Source organism: Daphnia magna, linkage group LG7 (assembly GCF_020631705.1).
Source record: "Daphnia magna isolate NIES linkage group LG7, ASM2063170v1.1, whole genome shotgun sequence".
Lineage (NCBI taxonomy): Eukaryota > Metazoa > Arthropoda > Branchiopoda > Diplostraca > Daphniidae > Daphnia > Daphnia magna.
The window spans coordinates 8,628,252-8,649,944 of NC_059188.1; the positions used below are offsets into that span (position 1 = coordinate 8,628,252).

General features: G+C 39.5%; 2 protein-coding genes, 1 long non-coding RNA gene and 4 pseudogenes across 3 annotated transcripts; 4 read left to right on the forward strand and 3 right to left on the reverse strand.

Annotated features, from left to right (window-relative positions):
• Positions 1 to 589: 589 nt before the first annotated feature.
• LOC123474543 lies at positions 590 to 1,010 on the reverse strand (annotated as a pseudogene).
• A 1,298-nt stretch (positions 1,011 to 2,308) lies between these two features.
• On the forward strand, positions 2,309 to 4,704 carry LOC123474544 (annotated as a pseudogene).
• A 1,449-nt stretch (positions 4,705 to 6,153) lies between these two features.
• LOC123474545 lies at positions 6,154 to 8,208 on the forward strand (annotated as a pseudogene).
• A 1,559-nt stretch (positions 8,209 to 9,767) lies between these two features.
• On the reverse strand, positions 9,768 to 10,210 carry LOC123474207. Its single transcript, XR_006648828.1, has 3 exons — positions 10,087 to 10,210; positions 9,922 to 10,030; positions 9,768 to 9,857 (listed from the first exon to the last, which is right to left on the reverse strand). It is a non-coding gene; the product is annotated as an uncharacterized LOC123474207 (long non-coding RNA).
• Positions 10,211 to 10,470: 260 nt separating this feature from the next.
• Positions 10,471 to 13,647, forward strand: LOC123474123 (annotated as a pseudogene).
• A 73-nt stretch (positions 13,648 to 13,720) lies between these two features.
• On the reverse strand, positions 13,721 to 19,113 carry LOC123474124 (kinesin-like protein KIF28P). The gene is given in 21 exon segments (XM_045175976.1): positions 13,721 to 13,895; positions 13,959 to 14,236; positions 14,301 to 14,452; positions 14,514 to 14,639; positions 14,716 to 14,922; positions 15,018 to 15,101; positions 15,206 to 15,364; positions 15,430 to 15,581; positions 15,664 to 15,965; positions 16,051 to 16,090; positions 16,093 to 16,213; positions 16,287 to 16,411; positions 16,485 to 16,658; positions 16,729 to 16,789; positions 16,858 to 17,125; positions 17,567 to 17,707; positions 17,914 to 17,989; positions 18,081 to 18,174; positions 18,238 to 18,341; positions 18,448 to 18,580; positions 18,669 to 19,113. Coding segments are annotated over 21 exon segments (3,042 nt in total). The 5' UTR covers positions 18,837 to 19,113; the 3' UTR covers positions 13,721 to 13,818.
• A 773-nt stretch (positions 19,114 to 19,886) lies between these two features.
• On the forward strand, positions 19,887 to 21,693 carry LOC123474302 (organic solute transporter alpha-like protein 3). The gene is made up of 9 exons (XM_045176243.1): positions 19,887 to 20,063; positions 20,132 to 20,249; positions 20,323 to 20,430; positions 20,521 to 20,685; positions 20,748 to 20,856; positions 20,949 to 21,036; positions 21,107 to 21,141; positions 21,206 to 21,335; positions 21,421 to 21,693. The coding sequence occupies exons 1-9, from the start codon at positions 19,991 to 19,993 to the stop codon at positions 21,573 to 21,575; spliced, it is 981 nt and encodes a 326-aa protein (XP_045032178.1). The 5' UTR covers positions 19,887 to 19,990; the 3' UTR covers positions 21,576 to 21,693.

Genomic DNA, 21,693 nt, shown 5'->3' on the forward strand with positions numbered 1-21,693 from the left:
TATTTAAGGAATGATATATTCCCAGTAAAAAAAAAAAAAAAAAAAAAAAAGAAAACAGTTGAGGGGAAATGAGCTCTTTTCGCGTTTTTTGGCGACTATTACTGAGAGATGGTACGCTTACTCATGACTTAATGCATCTTAACTATCGGTCGACAACCACGGCCTTGGTTATATCAAAGCTGAACGAATGGGGCCTCTACAAATATCATTTAATAGCACCGGCTCGAAACATGCTGTTTGTCTTGTTGAAAGCTTAGCAAAAACTGATGTCGACCAACAGCTTTTAGAAGACTATTACCAGACCACATTATTCGCTTTGCTGACCATAACAAATTAACTACCTCGGAAGAAACAAAGTCGATAGTGACTAGAGCCTCTGCGCAAGTTTTTCAATCTTGCTGGCAGTGTTGTTAAAAATTACACTTACATCAAATAGTATGCTAGAGTAAACATAATTATATAGAAATTTTTATATTGAAACCAATAAATTGTATTCCCTATCCAGAGATCGGTAAGATGATCTACACTAGGTCAATTTTATGTTGATGTCACTTAATCCATCCTAATGCCCCCAGGCTGTTTTGTTTTCTTTTTACATGTAGGTGCCTGAATTGAAAAACAAAATTCTAGAGATTGCCAACCATTTTACACTTTCAAGTTAAGTACTATTACTTTGGCTCTGTCTGCACTGTCTCAAAGCCTCATTGAATCCTTCACACAGAGTCAAATCACTCTGATTTTGGGAGCATGCAAGAAACTGCTTGATTTCCCAAGCACAAGGGCCAGTTGGCTCTTGTGGCTGAGCAGCTCCATACTGGAGGGTGCAGCAGCTTGTTGCTGAGCGAGCTGTGCAGCAGCTGCTTCAGAAGATGACCCTCCACTGAACATGCCAGTGAGTGCATGGCCTGCTACATGTCCAATGGCAGAACCAGCAACTCCCTCCAGCTGTGGCTGCCATCTGGGCAAACATTATGGCTGCTGTGGCATTTGCTGCATAGGAGCTTGGGCATGGGATTGTGGAGCATGAGCTGGGACACTTGGAGGAGGTGTGCCCTATGTAGTAGGAAAATTTTTGAAAACTGAGGAGAGAAAACAAAAACAAAATTCTGATTATTAAGGCTACTCTAGGAGCAGGAGCAGCAGCACGGAAGTTGGTGGAGGTGATACCCTGGCAGGCACGTGATCTTCCTTGACGTGGCATTGTTTTAGCAGAAGATTCAGAACTGCATAAGACAGAAGAAAATTCAGCAATTCAATGAAACCAAAGACAAAGACATGAAAATTGAAGACGCGTACGACGCTACAATAATTACGCAATAATCTTGCAAGGTTATCCACAAAGCCTGCGTTTCAGCTTTGCCTTATTAACAGTGTTATTAGTTGACTTACCGAAAGTTCTACCTCACTATTTCTATTAAATATGAATAACATTTTATGTCTGGAACTAAAAATTGTCTGTTTCTCAGTTTGATAGATTTACAATCACACGAAACAATTATGCAACTTACCACTAAAGAAAGACAGTCTAGCTGGCACTCCGTGAATAATCTGAATGTGGAGGAGCTTTCTGTTTCTAGAAATTTCTGTTCTGCTACTTCAAAGCAATGTTGCCATAGGAAATTCCAGGAACAACTAATCATGTTAATGAATCCTAAATTTCTAGTGGACTCCTTATTTTTATTAATATCCTATTATTTATCAATAAATAATAATAATTTTTCTGTTTCTGTAATATGAAATGCTATTTGTTTTCTTCAACTATGAGAACGTTGCGCCATCCACGGACATAGTGTTTCATGACAATAAAGGCTAATGACCACTGTCAACAGCGCTTTGCGTTCCTTATATCGATTGGCTCGAAAAGAAAGCTTATTTTGTTTGCCTGTCCTCACGATTGTGCATGCATGGATTTAAAGGGGAGACATGCAGTGGACTTAGTCAATCGGAAATGGAAGAATAGGAAAAGCGCAGTCTCAAACGTCGATACACACGCTCAACCGTTATGTTAATGTATCTCGTGTGTGTACATTGACTTCCCGTTCATCTACGGGAAATTTTCTTTATGGGCGTCATCTGTCAAACTCGTTAGTAAGTTCAAAAAAGCGGTAATAGGAACTTCACGCGAGATATCAAGTTTGCTTGGGGTTTTGTCTGTGTTTTTCATCCATACTTATGGACGGCATTTGCTTTGTGCGAACACAGCACCATCTCTAAGCCCTTGCCCTCTAACTGCATAGGCATCCGCCTCCGTCCACCGGGGTTCTCTACTCACGCTTCAGCACGGTGGAAAAAAAGATGTGTAACCGTGTCCGATTGTTTGGTTTTCCTGTAGGAGAGCCCAGCAGACCATAGCGGCACTTGTTCACACAGCCGTACGCAGCTTGTGGATTAAGGCTGCTTATTTCAACCCTCTTCATTCCCTCAATCACAGGTATGTTGTTTTGTTCTTCTGTCTAAAAAACCTTTCGCACTCCGTTCTGCCATATTCTTCGTTTGGCGACGTCATCTTTTCACGCTATCGTTCCATTTCCGTTGGGACAACAGACGCGTTTTTTTAGTCGCTTGACAAAGTTATATCCGTCAATTGTCCTTTGGAGGAGCTATTTGACGCTATTCCATTGTCTATATCCCATTTTCCTGTGCTATCTCCATTTATTTGTTTTCCCCGTGAAATTCTAAAACGGAAATATAAGGAAGAAAGGAAAACCCAAAATAGTACATTCAGAATTTTGTGGATTCTTACGAGAAAATCACTTGGTGGAACGGTGAGCCTTTTTCCCACAGCTGCCCTCTTGCGTCTTGCCTCACACGCATTTTGTACGCCTGCCAGTAGTTCTCGAACACGTGCAAAGAAAGAGAACTCTTGAACAATTTTATTTCACTGAAAAGTGCTGCTTTTTTGTTTCATTTTTTTTTTTTTTTGACAGGACTGATGTAAAACATGGATCACGAGTACATTGGATTCGCAAGTTTGCCGGATCAAATTCACCGGAAGACCATCATCAAAAAGGGTTTTAATTCACGCTGATGGTAGCTGGAGAATCCGGCTTAGGCAAGTCGACGCTCGTCAATACGCTCTTCTTGGCAGATCTCTACTCAAGACCGTGTCATTCCTCCCGTTGAGGGTATATAATTTTTCTCTCCTCGAGACGTGACCGACTCGAGAGAAAAATGACAGCAATCAAATGCAATGACTATTATGGCAATGATGATTATTTCAGAACGGCTGACAAAGACGACTGGCATTCAGTGCGGACGGCTGACATTGAGGAAATGGGAATTAAATTGAGGTTCACAATTGTCGACACTCCTGGTAAACGTTGCTTCCTCTTCGTCGTGTTTCAGCTTTAACAAACTTCACGATTCCTTTTGTTGAACTTCAAAGGTTTCATGATGCATTAAATAGTGAAGAGACTTGCCAAGCGCCTTTCCGATTACATTGACGTCCAATTCAAAAAATACTTTCAAGACGAAAGTGGACTCACCGCAAATCAATCGTCGACAATCGTGTTCATTGTTGTCTTTATTTTATTCCTCCCTACGGTCACGTAGGTAATGACAGTTCAAGTCAAAGCCTGCGCAACCTGTTTTTCAATGGCCTTAATCTATGGCACCCCATTTAGATTACGGAATGTTGGATGTAGCTGCCATGGAGAAAGCTTCACAAGAAAGTCAACCTCGTACCTGTGAAGTAGCCAAGAGCGACAGTCTGACTACCACAGAACTAAGTCGCTTCAAATCACAGGTTCTTCAGGGAATTAAAACAACACGACATTCAGGTTTGTCTTCTGCTGTCGGCACATTTATTAGCATGAATTTTTAAATTTAAAGTTTTGTCTTGTTTTCTATTCTTCACTGTAATATTCCTATAGATTTACCAGTTTCCTGAATGTGATCCCGATGAAGATGAAGCTTTTAAAAAGCAAGACAAGGAATTAAAGGATTCGTGCCCTTTTTGCCGTATCGGCTAATGTGTCAAATTCTCGAGGTCAACGGTCGCAGGTTTTGTGGGCAGGATTTACCCACAGGGCGTCGTTGAAGGTATGTTATTAATTCGTAGCGTGGTTTCCGTAAACAGAATTATAAGAAAATTCTAGTCACATTCCTTGTGATTTTAATGTATAAATTTTCTATAGTGGAGAGCCCACCATATAGCGACCTACAAAAACTGCGGTCAATGCATGTGATAGAGACCCATCTAGCGTAAGTGAATAAACTTCGCATTTTTCGTCAACAAATTTAAGTGTTTTATAATTTTATAATTGCATGAATGTAGCGATCTCCCGCGATCAGACTCACGAAATCCATTACGAGGCGTTCCGGTCGGCATGCATAACCAGACTTACCCACAACCTGGTCACCCAACCACCCCACAGAGAGCGAAGGTAAATTTGGAATTTCTACCTCCCACTATCAACTGAATGAAACCAGATTACGCATTATTCCTTCTCACGTTTCTTGTGCGCAGTAAACTCAAACGTGATTCTATGCTGATTGAATTACCGGAAGACGAGAATGCGGCGGGATTTGATACTCCAACAGAAAGAGGAGGAAATCCGAAAAATGCAGGATATGTTGACCAAAATTGCAACATCAGTTGTAAGTTCAGCAAAACGATCCAGATCACTAGGAGAAGCTCAGTTAAAGCACGAATTTAGTCTGTTAAACATTGACAAATCTTGGCCATGGAAGTTCCGTTTATAAATACTTGAATGAGTATTATGCTGGCAATGGTATATTGCGTGTATATTCACACTTCCACCAAAAGATTAATGCGTAAAACTTGCACGAACGTTTCGATCAACATGTTATATTGATACATTATGCACCCTCCGTCTTTACTCCCACTGTTTTTTCAAAAATATGAAGATGCACGCACATTGCATTGTTGTCTCAACTCAAAACTGATATGTTTTTCCTATGTCGGACTTGATGGGTTTTCTTTGAACGAATTCATCTGTAACGTCACGAAAAAGTGTAGTGTTTTTTCTGCTTGCTATAACCTAAATCCATGTTGAAATACCGAAACTCCTATGTTTTCGCTTTTCCATTTTCTAAAGATCTTTGAACAGCAATAAAACTGAATTAGTTCATTAACGACTTCCCTAAAGCGCTGGCATTGAAAAGGAACTAAAGAATCAGAACTTTATCCGCTTCACACCAACATAAAGAAAAATTGATGATATATTTAGAAACAAGCTGTATGGGTGGTCGTCCATTGCCTTCTGGCGCGTTTGATTACATGGGTGGTTAATCGACAGGGCGGCTTTCCGTTTCTTTGGTCTACTAGCCACAAACGTTTAGTGATTGTGCACGTCGGACGTTTTTCACCCTCACAGCGGTGGACCAGGGCAATAACACAGCGGTTTATATTAGTTTGAAAACAAAGCTTGAGAAGAAATGGCACTGTAACGTTCGGCTCTTTATTTTTTATATAGAATATAAGTCTAATTATAGTTCAGGTTGCCTAGTTCAGACCTTCAGGACCCTGAATATAGAGGGTTTTTTGTCCTGGTTTTGCCTTTGCGATGTGCCAAAGTCCCGTTTTTAGGGGCGGAGAGGTGGGAGTTGAATATTAGGACAGCTACCAAATCTATTGCATTCTGCAGTATGGCATAGCCGATTTTCTGGCCGGCATGTTTTTTAATATAACACAATTTCTACTACTGTCGTGGAGTTCTTTTTGAGTTACTTTAAGCTATTCCTGGTAAATAACTTTTCCTTGAGGTTATCTTTTCTTCGTCTGGTGAAGCGTAAATAAGCAATGACGAAATCAACCTCGAAGTCGCGTAATGGACAGACGAAAACACTTCGTCTCGAATGCTCCAACTTCTACCAAGAAAAAAACGATAGAAAGGGCAAAGGTGACGATACGAGCAACGAAAGATCGCTTGAATAACACTTCAAACGGAAAAGTCAAATACAGAACTGTGTCTCCAGTCCAGACTGGAGGAGGGGAGCGAGGTAAACCACCCCCTTCACAAGCAGCAACAAAGTAGATATATGTTGTTCAAGTAATACTCATTTTTGTAATCCGTCTAAATTGTCATAATGTTTCTCATCCATAAGGTTCAAAAGGGAGTTCAGAAAATATGAAAACCGGTGAAAGGAATGGCCTGATCTCCTCAGTCCGGAATTAATGCAATTAAAAAAATGAGGGAAGAAGAACGCCAAGAGAGAGAAGGAATCGTGATATGGAAGAGACCATTCACAACCCTGCAATATTTTACTGTTGAACTATGCTTGACTATTCAAGAATATGCCTTAAAGTAAGTGTAGCTGCCCATTACAAATGCGACTTGAAAACTAACAAGACAATCTATTGCCTGTTTTTCTCTAACAGGTTATGGGCTTACAAGTTGTCAGTATTGTTTACCATCAGCTTAATGGTGCTATGTTATAGCATATCACATCCCAGGACCTCATCAGGAACTTATAATCCTCTGTAGAAAAACAAGTCATATGGTGCCTTTATTGGCTGGGACTTGGTGTTCTTAGTTCTGTAGGCCTTGGCACAGGGTTACACACATTCTTACTTTATTTGGGACCTGCATATTGCGGCTGTTACGCTTGCCGCTTACGAATGTGGTACCTTAGATTTTCCATCTCCACCCTATCCGGACAGGTAATTACACGAGATAACTTTGTTACAAACTACTAATAATCATTTATGTCTTCTGCAGCATTATCTGTCCGGAAAATGAGACATTATCTCAGCTGCCAGTGACGCTTTGGTCTATAATGGCAAAAGTGCGGCTGGAAGTAATGATGTGGGAGCTGGAACAGCCCTAGGTGAGCTACCACCTTACTTTATGGCTAGAGCCGCCATGATTGTCAACATTAGGCAACAAAGGAAAACGGGGACGGAGGCGATCTAGTATCGAGCTTAATGACGACATCGAAAATTAATTGAATTCGAAACCCTGCAACTTAAACAACAGCACCCTGAACAGATGGTACGGTTCCTCGTTTCTATTTCTTTAATTATTCGGCATTAACTAATTGATTTTTTTTGGTAGACTTTACTTGATCGCCTAAAATCAGGCGTTGAGCGTCTGGTAGAACGTGTTGGATTCTTTGGCATCTTGGCCTGCGCATCGGTAGGAAAAATTATTGCCTACCCATGTGATTCACATACGGCTACTGTCTTGTTTATTAACTGTTTTTTATTATGGAAATTTGCTTTAGATTCCCAATCCTCTCTTCGATTTAGCAGGGATTACATGCGGCCATTTCCTAGTGCCATTCTGGACTTTCTTTGGAGCTACATTAATAGGAAAAGCTATTATTAAAACGCATTTGCAACAGTTAACAGTGATCGTGGCGTTTAATGAGAATCGGTGAACAAACTGCTGACATCTTTGGCAAATGTACGTACTTTTCCTATGCTTTTATGGAAACAAAGTTTCGCAAAAGTCTACTTTTATTTCAGGTTCCAGTAATAGGATCACGGTTAAAGGAGCCTATAGAGCAATTGTTTAGAAGCCAGAAAGCCAAATTGCATGCTAAGGAGGGTACGATACCGTCCGAAGGAGGCAGCCTGTTAGCTTCTCTTTCGAAAAGCTCGTGATGGTCATGGTGATATATTTCGTCATTTCAATCGTCAATTCACTGGCGCAAAGCTATCATCACCGGTTACAAACACGTAAGCAGAGTGTAACTGCGGCTACTCCACGCCAAGCTAACAAGAATCGCAGCAAAAGCCAGACAATCATCGCAAAACAAGCTTGAATTGACGTTATGCTAGCCATTCTGTTTTTTTTTCTGTCTTTTAAAGTAAATTGATTAAGTAGATATAAAGTCTTTTGACGATGATTTACTCAGATGATCAATTTTTGTTTTTTCCTGAAGGAAAAATGGCAGGTTTAGAGTCTTTTTTTCTTGAGCATTTCTTGGTCTGAAAGAAAAAAAATCTCTTGTTCTCCAGCCAATTTCTGTTTGCATCCTTTACATTCCCCTCCTCAACAAGGTGCCCGGCGTGTGCTTTTTTTTTTTTTTTTTTCCCGAATTAGTCTAATTTAAGGTTCCAGGAACCGTATATTCCCTTTATATATAGTGTATCAACGCCGTGCCAGGCCCCGTTTTGTCCCCAACATCCCGCCTGTCATTCACTTTCCGTGTTCGTGTGTGTGAGTGCGTATCAGTGTTATCATACTTGATCGTGTGTATCAGAATGGGTGGCAATACAAGTGGAGTTGTGTAAATTTACCAAGCGTTCAAAGTTCAGTTTGGATGCAACGCCGACCGGGCTTGCGTTTCCGTTAAAGATAACATGATCCTGCTGCCTTTTGGACAACTTAGAGCAAAGAGCAGTCAGGCGTATAAAGCTCTAACATGGCTGTGGCTTTTACCCAACTCCAATTCCTGAATTCCCTGCCAAAAATCCAATTACTGAAATCACAGCTCACGAAACAGGGGCTTGTGCTGATGCACCGATTGTTCATTCTGTTAAAATTTTTGATGTGATAGGATCTTTGAAATTAGATAACAAAACAATTATTCGTCGTCTATCAGTTGATCCATGTGTTAATAACTTGTCAGATTGGAAGGAAAATGCAACTATTCATTTTGATCGATTCCTTCGCAACAAACAATTCTACCTTTCCTATACAGGTATGTAAATTTTAACTTTGTTATTCTTTAATGGAATCAAATTATATATTCCTAACAGATGTCGAAGGGAAACCCATCGACTATAGACTCGGACGAAAACTCGCAGCAATATTAAGATTACATCAACACAAACTTTCTGCCTTTCAAGGTAATTCCTTGCCTGCTTTAGAACTGAAACTAGAGACTACAGACGAGTCCTTTATTGCTGCCTCCGTCGAACTGTTTGAAACATCTATCAGACAAGATTGCGGTAATGACAAGGACCTGGCCACCTGTGATTGTGTCGGTTGCGGAAAAACGGTCACAATGGGTTTGGCCTATAAGTGCCTTCACTGTAATAACATCTACATTTGCGATGACTGTAAAACAACAGATGAAAAGCACAGCCTTCATCTCTTGATTCCATGCCTTATTTTAATACTCGGTTCCGAATATAACTGCAATAGACAAGCTGATGTACCCGTCCAGCTTATAGAAGAGACTAATGGCAATAGCAATAGTGATCCTTCGCCAAGCTAAATACAATGGAGTTACCACGTGTAAAAGCATCCCAAAAGCTTATGCAGCTCTGTTTCCACTTCTGTTTCTATGTAAATTCAGGGCATAAAATGTTCTGTGTTCAAATGATACTGACAAAAGTGCTGCCACAAATCTCATGAAACACACAAATCAAATAAAAGATCAAATTAGCACTGTTTGCTCCATTCTGATGATTTTCATGATGTGGAACTTATCAATTCAAAGCAATTTCTTTGAATTGATATTTACCTAAAGAGCAAATTTGTACCTACAATACTATAGGCATTGACTAATGAATCTGCATAAAGCAAGCTTTTGCATGCTTACCATGTACACAATCCAAAAGGGAACTTGAAGTAATAAAGTTTCATATCATCTGAGAAACCAAACAAGTTAGCTCAGAGGAGAAATAGGGAAGACTGATTCAAAGCTTTTGGTAGATAACCAGGTTCGACATACAATCACTAATGACAAATTGATTCTTCTTTCCCACTAATACATTTATTTCATCAAATCCTCTATGGTAACACTGAGACCTGAATCTGTTTGTCTAATCAGGGATAGATTCCAAACCCTAGGTGAGAAAAAAAAATTAATTTACTAATACTGAAACATATTTCCATTACTGAAATGGTACCTTCCAGCACATAAGGGTTACCAGTCAAACGAGTATCCCTTCTATAGAAAAACCTATCATGGGTTTTATTTTGAAGCCTTGAATATGCCTCCAAAATTAGAATAGATATTAGTTGTAATTCATCTTTTACATATAAAAAAAACTTTACTTACATTCCCATTTTGGAAGATTTTATGAATAACCGGAACAAGGCCATATGGGAGGCATACAAAGAAACCGGTCAAAAACAAACTAGGTAATGCTTCGTACCACATTTCTCTCCTGCGATTTAGAACACTTATAACTAAAATCAAATATATAACATTTGTTATTTTTACCTAAAGAACTATCGAAGTTGTTGGAGCAGCTGAGTTCTTCCAAATGCAGAATCACGATGTTGCCAGAGGAAATTTTCGAAGGTTATTTGAAAAATCCCATTTTATTTTTCGACAAAAGTTTCGAAGTATGTAATTATTTTTGAAAAAAAATTTAACAAAATATTCAGCTGGAATAGATTAAATTTAAAATTTTCTAAAATAAAATAATTTTTTATTATTCAACGACGTTGCCATTTTCCACGCTTGTTATGGTTCCAATGGCTTGCACAAGTACCATAGTAATTTACTGACTTTATTCAAGTTATAAGTTTATCTTAAAGTGTTAAAGTTAGATTTGGGATATTAAAAATATATAACATACGAGCAACTGGATATCACTTCAACTTTTCCCGTTCTTCGATGTCTTCAAGTAAAAAAAGTCGTGACGGTGGCAAAAAAGCCGAGTGTTTTCGAAAGGTTGGGATCGAAACCGTCTTCGGTGACGGACGACTATTGTAAGCAATGGGCTCACAAAGGTACTTGCTCCTATTCAAATAAGTGTAAATTTCTCGATACGCACAACAGTAAGAACTTTAAACCAGTAAACTCATCTGGTAAAGAAGGCAGGAAGAGAAGTTGTAGCAGGACACCACCTAACCGAAAAGATGTGGCTGGTAATAAACCAAAACTCACAATGAAACAAAGCTCTAAATCTGCTGATAGTGGAGACTGGGAGAAATCACTAGAGCATGAAGATGAAATGGCTTTAGAGCGCAAGTTGGAAATGCTGCAGAGAGAGCTGGCAAAACAAGAAGAGCAAGAGCATAAAGGCAAAATAAAAAACCAGTAGCTAAGAAAAGAGAAAGAAGTTCAAGTTCTTCCTCAACTTCAAGCAGCTCTTCTTCAGAAAGTTCTTCAGAATCATCAGGTTCATCTTCAACATCAAGTGCCAGTTCCTCCAGCAGCTCTTCCTCTTCATCAGATTCAGATGGCGAAGTATTAAAAAAATATGGCCTTGGAGAACTTGTTTCTGAATTATAGTTGTTTTTTTTAGGTGAAGGATAAGAAAATGGGTAAAAAGAAAGTCAACAGGGTTACTAAAAGAAGTCAAAGTTCTTCTAGCAGAAACCAAGTGGCTAAAGAAAAGGCCAAAGCTAAAGCTAGGAAGATTGCAAAGCTCTCTTCTGCAAGCCAAATTGCCAGAAAAAGGATTCGTCATACACTTCCAAAAACTAATTCGGAATACCTCACCGAAGCGTCAGCACGGTATGTTCATGTTTGTTTGAAGCTATGATCTCATGAAATGTTTAAGTGTCTGACAGCTCAAAATCCTTAACAGTTTCGAGTTCTAGTGTAAAACATTCACGCGATTCTCCGCCCTATTCAGCGATGGTGCAGAGTCGCTCCCCACGTGTCAAAGACCCCGAACCCCTAAGCAGGGATCGAAGGCAGCGCAGATCTCCAGAATCTTCTCCAAGTGAGGCAAAACGAAAATTGCTCGTTCCAGTGGTCAGACGCAGAGTTGACGAGGGCTCGCCTCCGGGAAGTAGATCACGTGAACGCAAAGCTGCAACCGGCACCAGCATTTACGACGCTCGCGGAAAAGTTGAGAAGTCACGAGACAGATTATTGGAGCCAGGATATCTCGTTCGTCCTCGATCACCTGTGTATCGTGAACCATATCCTGTTCGTGATCTCTCCCCGACCAGCTCCTCCTACAGAGAACGGCAGCGAGCCGAGCCATACGAGCCCCGACGTGTTTATAGTCCACAAACCTTGTTACCCAAACTTGAACGAAAAGAGGATATTTACGATAGTCGACTTCGGCGGCCTGCTTCTCCCGTCCCAGTCCGTCGCCCAATCGGTGGGAGAACTAAAGATTACAGTGATTATGAACATGAGTGGCCAGTTGTTCCTGAAACGACAAAAATCGGCGACTGGGATCATCCTGAATTTCGACGACGCAACCGCCCAATCGATGGTTTGCTTTAGAAATTTTTTTAGAAATTATTATTATTATCATTATATTAAATTTTGTATTTTTTATTTGAAAATGGATTATTCATTCATTGCATACTTTGTTTACTGCTTAAGTCCACTTTGCTCTTTTATTTTAAAGAAATCGGCTGGGGTTAGAACATTGAGCTCTGCGGAAATGTCATGGAAAAAATCATACTCACCGCCCCCGTAAGCAATCATTCGTATCCTGAGCAGATCCATCCTAGCCGAAATACAGCGTGGGATCCTATATCAAAGCTACCGTCTACGAGAACAGAAGATAATAAAAGAGATCGTGAACGACGCCTAGGCGGAGATGGCCGTCGTTCACGTGACTCGAATCGTCGGGTTGCAGATCCTGTTGTCAATTGTCAAAGCCCCTAACACCCGCCCCTTTACCAGAAGAACCCCGGTCGCCAGTTCCAAGTGAACCGTCCTCTGTTACTGCGCCTAAGGTACAAGATGAAACGGAGGAAACAGTGCGGCCTTCTTCGTCAGCAGCAGATGCTGAAGAAAACTTCAGTGATTTCAGTGACGATGTCGACGAAATTCTCAATCGCGATCTTCAGGTTTGTATCGAAAGAGCTTTATTTGGAATGATAAATAATTCCATTACTTACATGTCAATGTTTTCAACAAATAAAATCCACAGGATACGGAAAGCGTGAAAACAGAAGAAGCAGCGCCAGTGGACACGGAATTGGAACCAATAAAAACTCCAGTCGAAACCGAATTGAGTGTAAGCGTGGAACCTGTTGTTCAGTTGTCCGACGCTCAGCCGTCGCCGAAGATTGTGTCGCCTGTTGCCTCAGCTATTGAGAGCCGTAGCACGGACGAAGATTTGCTAGGTGGAATGGATATAGAACAGATCTCCGACGAAGAACTTGAGGATGAAGCGAGAAGCGGTAATTTGCGTTATATTATTCGGAATTAAGCTTAACTTAGTTGTTTTTGGTTTGTTTCTTATGTTCTTAAATCATTTTTAGCACCAATCGATGCCCTTGAAGTGGATTGGACAAGCCTGGCTTGTAAGCGGGAGAAAAAAGCAGATTCTGGAACTGTCAGAGCACGTCAGCGTTGGCAGAGTAAAGCAGTGTTCGCACGCTTAGGTATCGCTCAAGTGATGGGCAGTCACCAACGTCTGACGTTGCGACTGACAAAAAACCCTTATTCGACTATTCATCACTCTTTCGACGTGCACTGTGTGCTCGAATGGACCTTGCTTTCAGGTGAGTTACACTTTTAGTAAGTTGTAGGTAAATCATTAAGTCAATTGTGTTGCATTTTGCAGAAGACGACTGTGCAATTTACCTGTGCGCGAGCTAGTGATCGAATACTGCGATGACGATTTGAGCTTATATAAAGCATCCGTGGATTTATTTTTGAAGGACCGAGTATTAGCTAACTAGCGTAGCGTAATACGAGCGAAATTTAAAAGGTCGCCTTTATTTTACATCGATTGCCATATCGTGTCATAGGCATCAGAACTCGAAATTGTACATATTTTCATTTTTCCTGTTCATGCTCTATGTCTTTGTTGTTTAAATGCCTGTCGTTTACATAATAAAGAAGTCTTGTCTCTTGTGTGTAGCAAGTGTAAATGCCATCGGAGATTCTTCAGTAATGCCAACTTGGTTTGGGATTTCCTCTGCATAATTTCGCAGAAATATTTTAATTTAGGTCGAATTAAAACGAGGATTTTTCACACAATGGATTTTCTCAAGTGTCTAAGGGTCTTTCAATAATGCCTTAGCCTCATGACATAGTACAGACGCTGCTTCGGTGTTCTTTTTGACGATTTGTTGCACTCCACTCTATCCATTCTTCACCATCTAGGAGCGGGGTGTTAAAGAAAATTAATCAAGTTACATAATAGCAGTGATAAAGTCTAGTACCTTCTCCGGCCTGTAGCTGTTGAACAATGTCACGAGCCTCTTCTGAGTTATTAACATTTAGCATTGCATCAAGCAATGTTGTCGGAATACTTTGCTGTCCGATAAGAAGACAGTGCTCGGTCATCTGTCGGACAAAATCCAAGCGCTGCTCAAGTCGAATTTGTTTGTGTTTTAATAGCTGTAGCTCCGATATCAGTTCTTGCTTTCTCCCGTGTACCGTTTCGAAAACGCCTTCGAAACTGTTTGTCACAGGGTTTTGAGCCAGTAATTCACCTTTCCTGATCAACGTACATTTGATTATTTGTATAGTTATGAGCAAAAAGTAACATTCGGATTGGTCACCGAGTAAAAATTCTGTGATCTTCTACACCGTGGAGTTGCCTGGTGTTCAGAGGATTGGACATTGGAAGTGGCTGGTTAAGAGGATCGTGGTTGATGATATGCCTTCCAAGAACTTCCACTACTACGGAACCATGATTCAAATATTCTACAAACTAAGCAAACGATAATGTGGAGTCTTTATCAGATGTTGGTGAAAACTAACTAGAAACTAACCTCTCGTGTTGCGGGTTCAAAGTGCAAGATTCGGATGTGATTAAATTTCACATTAGTCGAATATGGATACATTTCTGTTTTGCTATCAACTTTATCATCGTAAAATCTGTACTTGCAGTGAATGTCCTTTTGTTTACCAAAAATTATTGAATAATTTAGAAGTTTAGAAATGTTGTTTTGCAATTATTTATGAGCTACTAACTCTGAATTTAGGTGGTAGGTTACGACAACTTATTATGTTGAACTTAAAAAAAAGATTTCTTCCAATCAGTTGGCCTGAAGAATTGATCAAATCTTCTTCTTGAAGCTCATGCCCTTGGCTGTCAGCACAAGGAATCAAAGCTAGTTTCATAAACCCAATCTTACTTCCACGCAAGTCGGTCACAGGTACATGCTCTTGTAGCTCCACCTGAAATTCAATAATACTCTTCAAACTGATTATCAAATTTATTTTTGAGTTGTTTTTGCTGCCAGTAATGTCAACTAAGAGGATTTTCTGTTTACCAAGTAAGCTAGTGATTGCAGAAATATTCGAGCCATCCCTATTATTACCACAGCATCGGATGGTTCAGAAAATGGATCACGTTCCTATTCTCACATAAGAGACAGATGAAAACAGAGATAAACAGAAAGATTACGTGAAAAGCGCCAACTGATAAAAGAAAAATCTAAACAAAAATCCAAAAAGATACATCCATGATGTGGAGGTCGTCGTTGTCATCTTCTTCTCCATTGATTCCCATTTGATGTTGCCTATACATTTCCTTCATGTAATCGAACCGTGCCAAGAATTTGTCTTTAGACCAAATGTAATCTGTTCCATGGTCTAAATTCTTCATCTTGATGTACACCTTTTAAACGCGGACATAATAAGAAAAGCCTCTTATGCATCGATTGTTTTTCCTAGAAAACTTACTTGGTTAGGTACCGTTTTGCCACCTGGATCAATAAAGTCCTTGGGGGCAACGAGCACAATCTCGAATTGGACGTGCTTATTCATTTCGGCGCTGATTCCATTAGCCTCCTCAACCGCGGGTACAATGACACTCAATTCTTCCTGTAGTAAATCTGCCATCCCATGTGAATTAGTAATGCTTATAAACGTTACATGTTATGTTTAACAATATTGTTGTGAAGGCCATATGTCTACCTTGATTGTCTGAAAAGCTTGAAAATATTGTTGAACCTGATTTGGTAGCCATTTCGTGCAAAACAAAATCATAATTAATCATGGGACTATCCGAGACGCCGGCTTCTGTTTCTAATGCTGGATGACGAAAGAGCCACATTTGAGTAGCGCCAAAAACCAGACGATCGTTTGGATGGAGAACCGTTTCGAATTGAGGCTCGATTGGCATTCCGTTAACCAAAACTCTACCATCAAATGTCAGTGGACGAAGCGTAACTTCATTATTCTCGTGAACTGACATTTCAGCGTGATTCTCCTTCATCCTATCGTAAGGAAGGAAGGAGTAGTGAAAGAAGCAAAAATGTAATTTTAGAGAACTATATCTAATATGAACAGAGATGGAATTACCCCGGACCGATCATTTCGATAGTCGATCTGCCAGCTTGCGTTTTCCGATGAATGTGATGCCTTTATTCAAATGATGGATCCATCGTCCATTCAGCAAAGGATCCATGTTGATATTTTGTAGATGAGGTCCATTGTATTCATTATTCACTTGACTTTCAATCGACTTAAGAGACGTTAATGTTGTTTGTTATTTTCCGTGCCTTATTTCATTATAGGTACCAAGAAAATTTTCGTACCGTATCTGTTGCAACATGCTTTAACTCCTTATGCTGTGGAGATCGCAATTGTTGCATTTCACGTTCATTTTCCGTTAATTGAGCTCGGAGTTCATTTTCCCATTTTTTTCTGGCCTCTTTCATGGCTGTTGATTGCAATTGTAAAAGGCTCATCAGTAAAACAGATTGTCATCGACAGTCTGACATGTTAATTTATACCTTGCGGATTGGTTTGGCGGCCGTTTACTATTGTTTTTAACCATTGTGGATCAATGTTACCACGGGCTAAAATGGCTTTCAGCCGCTGGTTTTCGCCCTCCAAATCACGAACTAATTTTTCGGTTGAATTCTTATTAACTATAGGCCGCGTCCGGATTTGCTTCGCTCGATCAGCTAATTGTTGAACAAATAATAGAAAATCAACGTGTATGCATCATTTATCAATCTAGACTGGATATATTGCCATAACGTAATGTTGACAACGTCTCTTCGTAATGGATATCGGCAGGACTGATCGAAGCCAACTAAAATTAAAAACATTTGATTTAAAAATTCATTCTTTTGCAATCAAATTTGACATGAAATGGTTTACCATGATCGTTTTGCTATTTCCTCCTAAAGCATGCATCAGTAATTTTGTGAGCACCGAATCTCGATAGGGAACCCGTGGGCCTTTCTGGCTATGACTAGGGAAATGTGACGATGATCCAGGTGAAGATTCGGCTAATATATGGATTGCATTCCCCAGGCTCTGCAGCGATTTGTTGATGGAGACTCCTTCACGAAACCGTTCTCCGCTCGCGTTCCCACTTCCTTGCCCAGCAATCACACCTTTATCACCTGTGTTTCTAATCCGCTCGCTAAAAAGGATTATGAGTCAGCATTTTTTTATTACGTTGTCATGGTGTTTGTTTTTTTCGCTCGTTTTCAGGGCTGTAAAATGTTTTTCTAGCATTCATGCGCAGTCACTTAACAAATAAGCTGGATATTAGGGGATTTAATGAGAGAACGATAAGTTTTTCGTTTACCTTAGGCATATCACTACTGATTATGGAATCTTTTGAAACTCTTTTCCTAGCATTCATAAGCCAAGCACCATTGTTGCAAATAATACCGGAAAGCATGACATTAAAATAGTGGCCGTTATCATGTAAAATTTAAAAACTACTGTATACAATTCGTCTACAGTTTAATTGTAGTTGATAATTTCCACAGGACAATTTTGTCTACCAAAATCCTTGGTTACAATACACGAACGGCACTAAGTAAATATAAACAGAGCATTAAATTATTTCACTGACCTGCCAGCTAAATCAACAATATTGACAACTGATGTAGTAGTCATTTCGCCACCGTTAATCGTCCCCTTCTGGATGAGACGAATGGTAACAATCATGTGCGAGCGGCTGCTGGTAGAGTTCATATTGGTCGCTACCACAGTCCTAGATTAATTTATTGTCATTTTATTATATTGTAATAAAGCACTTGCGTATTCTGAGCTTTTTCTCAAGGGTATATACGAGTAGGTCTAATAATGTCACATAGCTGATAACATTTATATTTGCAATTCCTTTTAAGGACAGTCTACGTAAATTTTGATAAAGTAGACTATACCGACACGAACAATCTAAAGAAAAAAGGTACCAACCGCTTGAGTGCCCCTTGTTCGAGAAGCCGTTCGATGTCTGAGTAATTCGACACTTGGAAATCTGACAAACCATCCGCTGTACAAAATACAACGTAATTAATGTTCTTTTGTGAATTTTAAAAATAGAATCATGTACAACAAATTGATCTAGTAATAGCTAGGCCTACCATAGAAGCCTTTTTTTGGATGTTCGCGCACTTTTAGTCCTCTGCCGTTTTTCGATGCTGTCAGTAGGTCGTTTACAGTTTCATTGTATATTTCCTTTACAAATACAATTTTATGTATTTTAATAAAAAAAAAAAAATGCCAAAACTTTTATTTTACCAGCATAGAGAGACGCACTTCGAACTGGGCAGTATTGGTCGGCGAAATGTATGTTTTTTCTTCTATGATACGGAAAACTTGATGACAGAATTGTGGAATAATACCTACATTGTTGTGTTTCATAAATGCTCATACCAACAACCAGTATATACTAGCACATAAAACTAGGGATTAACGTGTAACAAAAGATTTAAGGCGAGTTATAATCACCTTGATTAGGGCCGTACCCAATAACCGAATAGGATTTTCCCGAACCCGTCTGTCCGTACGAAAACAGCGTCGTGTTGTAACCTTCAAAAGTGTCAGCCAACATTACCCGACCAAGATCGGAAAATAAACGCTCCTTTATCAGCAAGTAAATATCCAAACATAAAGGGAAACAACTGCATTAATCACTACCCTAAAATAAAAATGGTTTTATTCGTGCGCACTTGATCGCAGTAAATATGGCCTCGAGGATGTTTAGGATCGGGAATATTCCTACCGCTAACCGGGTCTTGGTTAAACCCGTCAAACGACCAGTAAGAATGATCGAAAGTGAAACTCTTACGGTCTGCTTGATCAGTCGGATGAGTCAAAACAGTTTCGGCTCCATCCATGTTGACGATGCGTTTACATTTTCTATTCACCTCTCGTTGACTGTGCAAAACGTATTGAGTTAAGGCTTTTCAAAAATAAGTGGCAATAACAAAAACAAGAGATTTAATGAGAAATTTAAGTTCTGAAAGGATATGAATGGTCGAATGCGAACTGCGACCCGGAGACGATCTTTGGACTCTGACATCCTTCTTGCCTTGGTAGAAAAAGACTAATGCTACAACCTAAAAAAGAAAAACCATCTGAACTAGCTCGTAATAATCAACTTTGCAGCCGTTCTACGCATGAAAACTTCCGGTTTTGCCAATGAATGTCCTATTTCTTTTCAGTAGTTTTCATATTTGCGTAAGTGTGTTTTGTTTCGCCTATTGGTAACCATGGCAATACGACGAAGGGATGTGGATGAGTTTTTTCCACCCACTATTTCATAGAAGCGCAAAAGTAGGCTACTACTTATTCTATGATCGATTTGTTGGTTTCAACACCTTTTTGTTCTGTGTTCTTTGTCGGAATATCATAAATTATTCAGCCGTTCATTGTCGTTTATTTCCAAGCATCATAATAAACGATGTTGACACGCGCTGTTATTCCCGTTCCAAGTTCAACCTCGTCGGCTTAATGCAAAGTGCGTGCGTGCGTCAATAAAAAAAAGGAAACTGAAATAAACAGAACACATTTACAAGACGGCTATAGGACAAAAGTCACAGTTCCATTGTTGCCGACCACGATATTGTAGCCAATAAAACGTTTTCATGGGACTATTATGACGCAGGAAACTGCTGCATATTTCCGCCACGACAATTAAACGTGGTGATCAAGAGTTTTTCATTAACGCATATTCTTTTGTCCTTGTTTTACGACATTCGCGATAGCGCTTGCTTTGTGTATATCTGATCTGAAATCTACATGGCGAAAGGTCGGCAGACAAAAGGGCAATTGTACCGTTTTAATTACAGAGAATTAAGAGATTAAGCCGTAAACAACCTGAGATATTGCATTTTTCTACACAGATGCCTAGCAAGACGAGGTGCGATATAAAGACACCGTGGCATTAAAACCGTTCACTGTTGTCCCCAAGTTCTGCAACGAGACGGCAACCATTTAAGCTGAAGACTGAAAAACAAAACTCAAAAACAAGCAAACAACAGAGAACACAATGTCATTCAATTGCTCGTACTTCTTGCAAAGCGACATCGAGGAACCGGTAACAACAATTGAACATCTAGCAGGTAGGTTACATTTTAGCCATAGGCTGAGCCCAATTCAAACGGTTAAGTTGACTCAAATATCTTCGCAGCTCTAGGAGCTTTTGGCACGGCATTTGGTATTTTCGGTATAATCTCCACAGTAACCGTTACGGCCATTTTCGTGTTAAGCATTTTCCATGTTGTCAGAAAACACCCATCGCAATGGAGGTATGTCATATTTTAAATGCCAACAAATTTGTGCCATTTATTCCCAACAACCTAAAATATAAAATTTTTTTAGACGTCTGGTAACATGGATCGTTTCAATGCCTATGATTGTTTCTATCCTCTCTTTGGTGACATTCCTCGTTCCTGGAGCTGCCATATTGTGCGATACTGTCAAACAATCGTAAGAATTTCGCGATAACATTGTCAAGTGTTTTGAAAAAAGTGTCACTTTGATCTAAAACTGTTTCTTATGCACGTGCAATCGTGACAGGTATTTGCCATTTGTGTTAATGCACTTCATCGACCTGTCATTGCTGATAGAGGGTGGTCATCGGGATACTGTTCAAGATCTAAAAGATAAGGATATTCCAATCAATTTTTGCCGACCACCTTGGTGCTGTGTTGGTCTCTGCTACCGCAACGTAAACTATAACAAGTAAAGAGCAATTTCAACGATAAATTAAACGTAAACACGTTTGACTAATTGGCTAAAAATAGGAAAAATCTACGGATCATGAAAAGTTTGGTGTACCAGACACCGTTGTTTCAATTACTTATTAATCTCTTGATGGCAATTTTGGAGTCAGCTGGCGTCCTAGAGAGAGTGGTAAGCTCAAAAATAACAAAGTTTTTTTTTTTGGTTTTTTTTCACAAATTTCTTTTTTGGGTGACCATTTGGTGATTTGTTTTTAAAACTAGATACGCAACAATGCCTTTGCCACCCTCGGCATAATCAACATAATATTTTTTACCATCGGAATGTACGGTTACAACGTTTTGACAACTGGTTAGCCACGCAAAAATTTCTAAGTAGCCTAATTACAAATCATGTTAATTCTTTTCATTTTTAATTGGAGGTTTTTCCCAAATTTCGGAATGGAAAAATTATCCCGTAAGTAAATTATATAATTTTGCTGAATAACTTTATATGACAATTTTTTTTTACAAATCAACAGTTGAAAGCCAGAGTACTATTTGTATGCGTAGTATTGTTAAAAGTTCAAACGCTTATTTTACTGCTCCTGGGAGTCGGTGGATCAATTCCTTGTGTTGAGCCTTACATTTCTCCAGTTGTCATGAGGAAATGTAAGTAACTTATTTTTTTATCTTAAAATTGTTACCAAGTTAACATGGACTGATCGATCATTATATAATATGTTTCATGTTACAGCGATTGAATCAGCGCTTTGCTTGGTCGAAGCGTTGATATTCGGTGTAATTTTCTACCCTGTATTCCGAGTTGTCGACAGTAGTGCCAGTCGGCTAGGATTGCATACAAGTCCTACAACAATTTCCGTGGTTTCTTTGGACGATGTTCAAGCATAAAGTTAACCGAAGTTTCGACTATGTACAGTATACATATTTAAAAGAACGGATTTGATAACACCATAAAAAAGATTTATAATGTACATATCTAATCAAATACAAATTAATGTAAAAACAG

Coding starts and splice junctions, on each gene's coding strand:
- LOC123474302 (XM_045176243.1), top strand. CDS start 19,991: ATGTCATTCAATTGCTCGTACTTCTTGCAAAGCGACATCGAGGAACCG. Junction 21,142..21,205: donor CGGAATGGAAAAATTATCCC/GTAAGTAAATTA, acceptor ACAAATCAACAG/TTGAAAGCCAGAGTACTATT. Junction 21,336..21,420: donor TCCAGTTGTCATGAGGAAAT/GTAAGTAACTTA, acceptor TTCATGTTACAG/CGATTGAATCAGCGCTTTGC.